Genomic DNA, 3,557 nt, shown 5'->3' on the forward strand with positions numbered 1-3,557 from the left:
GAAGTATTCGATATGACAGACTGATTACGTTAGCATATTTTTTACAGGCACCTAAAAATAAACTAGGCGAAATCAACACAAGCAAAGAGCAAACCTGCTGAATTCTTTGAGAGAAAAAAAACCCCGCAAATATATTAATGCTCAATTGATTAGCCAATTAATTCAGTTTATCAGCTTATAATATTAATTAGTTTAATAATGTTAATTTATATCTCCTTAAAGAGGTACGACGAACTCATTTCAGACTTACTCCCTCTTCTCAAAACCTAGAGGAATCCCATCCTTCGGAATAACTTGACCAAGAACATTAGCTACGATTGGTATCGGGGTACTCTTTACGGGAACAGCTCGATACTTTCTGAAGATGTGAACGACTGCAATTTTAACCGTTGTTAGAGCGAATCGCATACCAACACAGTTGCGAGGTCCATGTCCAAACGGGATCCAGGCCATTGGATGGTGCTTCTCTTTGTTCTCTTTGCTGAACCTATCTGGATCAAACCTTTCTGGATCAGACCAGACGTTAGGGTTGTGATGAATTGCCCAGATTGGAACAATTACTCCGACACCCTTTTCAATCGTCAAACCATCGTGAGTCCAAGTAGACGTACACAACCTGTCTGTTAATGGGGCTGATGGATACAACCGTAGAGTCTCCTGGATTATCTGATCTAGATAATACATTTTAGTGATAGCTTCATACGTTACTGAATCTTGACCTTCCATGACCTCTTCGATGTGATGGACGAGCTTGTCTTGGATGTCAGGATGAAGGGCCATCAAGTAAGAGATAAAGCTCAATAGAGTACTGGTGGTGTCGTAACCGGCTACTATTAACAACACAGCCTGTGCCATCATTTCTTCAGTTGACAGAGGTTTTTTCGTTGGTGTACGCTCTGTATCCTCATCATCGAAATGGATTTTGAGTCCATCTTCTTCTTTCGCAATCTCCATATCATGAGCATCAATCATCAATCTGATGAAATCCACTCTCTCATTATTTGGATCACTTTTTCTTTCCTTCACGACCTGATCTGTGACGTCTGTGAAGAAATCAACTGATTTCGGATTGAAGAGTCCAACGCCAAGTAATCTAAAAAGCTTTCCTACTACCGGTAACAATGATGCAACCGCGAACAACCAAAGCCGTCCGCCGGAAAGAATGCTCTTTATGTTTTTTATAAATGGATTTTCTGGATTTTTTACAGAATCTAGTTGAAGACCAAAATTCGTGCTTGCAACAACATCCATCATCAAACAACCATACATGTCTTTCACGTTGATATCATCTTTTGATTTTATGAGGTCATTGATCCTACCAGGAAGTGTTTTACAGGCATTATTGATCAATGGTACCATTATCTTGAGCTTGCCAGAGCTGAAAGTTGGCGTCAGTGTATTTCGAATTCTCTTCCACTCATGACCTTCTAATTGCCCGAGCCCCTTGTCAAGAGGCTTAAAATCCAAGTCACTAACCCTTCTATGATCTTGGAAATAATTAAAATCCTTGATGAGTATCTGTCGGAGCGTGTCCAGGTCTCCTATAATGATCTGTGGTTTTCGTCCCTCAAAATAACCAACAATAGGACCATGTTCTAATATGTACTTCAGTTGGCTTTGATGCATCCCTGTTTTAAAAAATACGTCAAGTCCATTGCCGACAAAGGGTAGTGGTTTTGGTCCAGAAATGCCTCGATCCTTCCAGTACGAGAGGCCCCACATTCCGTACACATACAGTAGGATTATAACGAATAGAATAAGCAGCCATGTTGGTGCTTCTAAACCAAGGAAAGACATGATCCGATCAGACTATCCGAGTGGCTTGTCGATCCTGTCGTCTGCAACATTTAGTATGACTTTAGTATACACTTATGAGCGTTCATACTTAATCATTTTCTAAATATAGAATTTCGCAAGATTGTGCAATATTTGCTCACGAGACTCCAAGGTACAATAATTAAATAAGGCTGTTGTTACTATAGGTCAGCAAAGAAACTAGTTTGCTCTACGCTAAGCCAACAAAACCGATCAAACACAGAGCGACCGGATAATGGGATCCTTAAAAATCGATTGAGCATATTTGTCAATAACGGCAATTAGATGTATTGATATCTGAACAATTTTAATACCGTAGATGTTGATTTCTTAGGGGAGGAGGAGCTCAGTCTAAATCTTATAATTCGTCCGACGAATTGTTCTGAACGACTCAATATACATTTATACATTTTCAAAAAGTCTAGAAAACGTTTACTTTTTTACTAGTTTTTCATTCACCTTGAAAATGAAAAACCTAAATATAGGTCGAAATATTGGTTTCCTCCAATAAAGTATTTCCGAAGTCCATACATGGTATTCGTTTCCCCTCTATATAATATTATATTAAAGGGGATGCATAGCAAATCAATGTTAAGGATACCGGTGTATATCGGACAGTAAATACACCTTTTTTGTGCTATTGATAAATTGGCTGGTAATCAATTTAAGGATGTTTGTAGTAAAAGGTCTGTAAATCAGCGAAGCAGTTCTTTTTATCCAGTAACTTCTCATTGTAGCAATGAGGAAACGCACTATGTTCTGTTTTACAAACAGACATAAGGCTATGTTGCATAGGAGTTGGAGAGCCACATAGAAAGTGATGAATTTGCTACCTCCTGAAAGTTTTAACAGTCTTGGGTTTTTTCTTTTTTTTTTTGTTCTTTGGATACCGTATTGTATTTTATATCAAGTGAGCCAATAAATGAAAAACCACGAGACCCTGCTCTGATAGATTGATTATTTGACACCCAAACCCCTCGGAAAAGGTCAAGGCATGAGTTGAGATGAGCGTGCGCACGCAATTGATTGCGCGCTGTTATTTTTCGCGCAGAGTCCATAGAGATAAAAAGAATATTCTTGGAACTAATGAACTAATTCACAACATAGGCTATGTTCAGACACAACGACTTACGCTAGCGTAACGTTAATCGAGTGGTGTGAACTTGTGCGCGGCGTAGCGAACGCCAGTATTATCGCGCAATCACTGGCGTACGGTAATCCAGCAACAGACCCCAGATTAGCGTACGCCACTGATTTACTAAATATAATAAAATGAAAAATATTATATTATACCGGCACTTGTTGGTTAGCAACAATTTCGAATTTTGGGTTATTTAGATACTAAGATGCGCGCGAATACTTACGCTAGCGTTCATTAATCGCCCAGTCTGGACATCTCGCTAGTTACGCCATGGATTAACGTACGCCCGGCGTTAGATACGCCTGGCGTATCTCGCAGGTCTGAACGTAGCCAAAGTTATGACTGAAGCAAACTTATCGATATAAAATCAAAATACCAAATACCGTCACTTCTCTTATAAGAACTTATACGGAATAGATTAGGAAAACATGGAAATATCGCACTTGGTGTTCATTTTAGCATTTACAAGTTCATTCATAATGGGTATATCGCCAGGAATTTGTCCAACCAATTGTAAGTGTGGATTTCGTACACTTTCATGTCAAAACCTGAACAAAGTGCCTTCAAATTTAGCGGATGTTGGGCCACCATTTATTACTTC

General features: G+C 39.1%; 1 protein-coding gene across 1 annotated transcript; it reads right to left on the reverse strand.

Annotated features, from left to right (window-relative positions):
• LOC117116140 (cytochrome P450 3A24-like) lies at window positions 1-1,881 on the reverse strand. Its single transcript, XM_033260119.1, has one exon. The coding sequence runs from the start codon at window positions 1,795-1,797 to the stop codon at window positions 247-249; it is 1,551 nt and encodes a 516-aa protein (XP_033116010.1). The 5' UTR covers window positions 1,798-1,881; the 3' UTR covers window positions 1-246.
• Between the last annotated feature and the right edge of the window lie 1,676 nt (window positions 1,882-3,557).

Source organism: Anneissia japonica, unplaced genomic scaffold (genome assembly GCF_011630105.1).
Source record: "Anneissia japonica isolate Jap-2015-1 unplaced genomic scaffold, ASM1163010v1 scaffold287861_len940595_cov192, whole genome shotgun sequence".
Lineage (NCBI taxonomy): Eukaryota > Metazoa > Echinodermata > Crinoidea > Comatulida > Comatulidae > Anneissia > Anneissia japonica.

Bases quoted from the DNA above. Each gene is read 5' to 3' on its own strand.
- LOC117116140 (XM_033260119.1), bottom strand. From the start codon at position 1,797: ATGTCTTTCCTTGGTTTAGAAGCACCAACATGGCTGCTTATTCTATTC.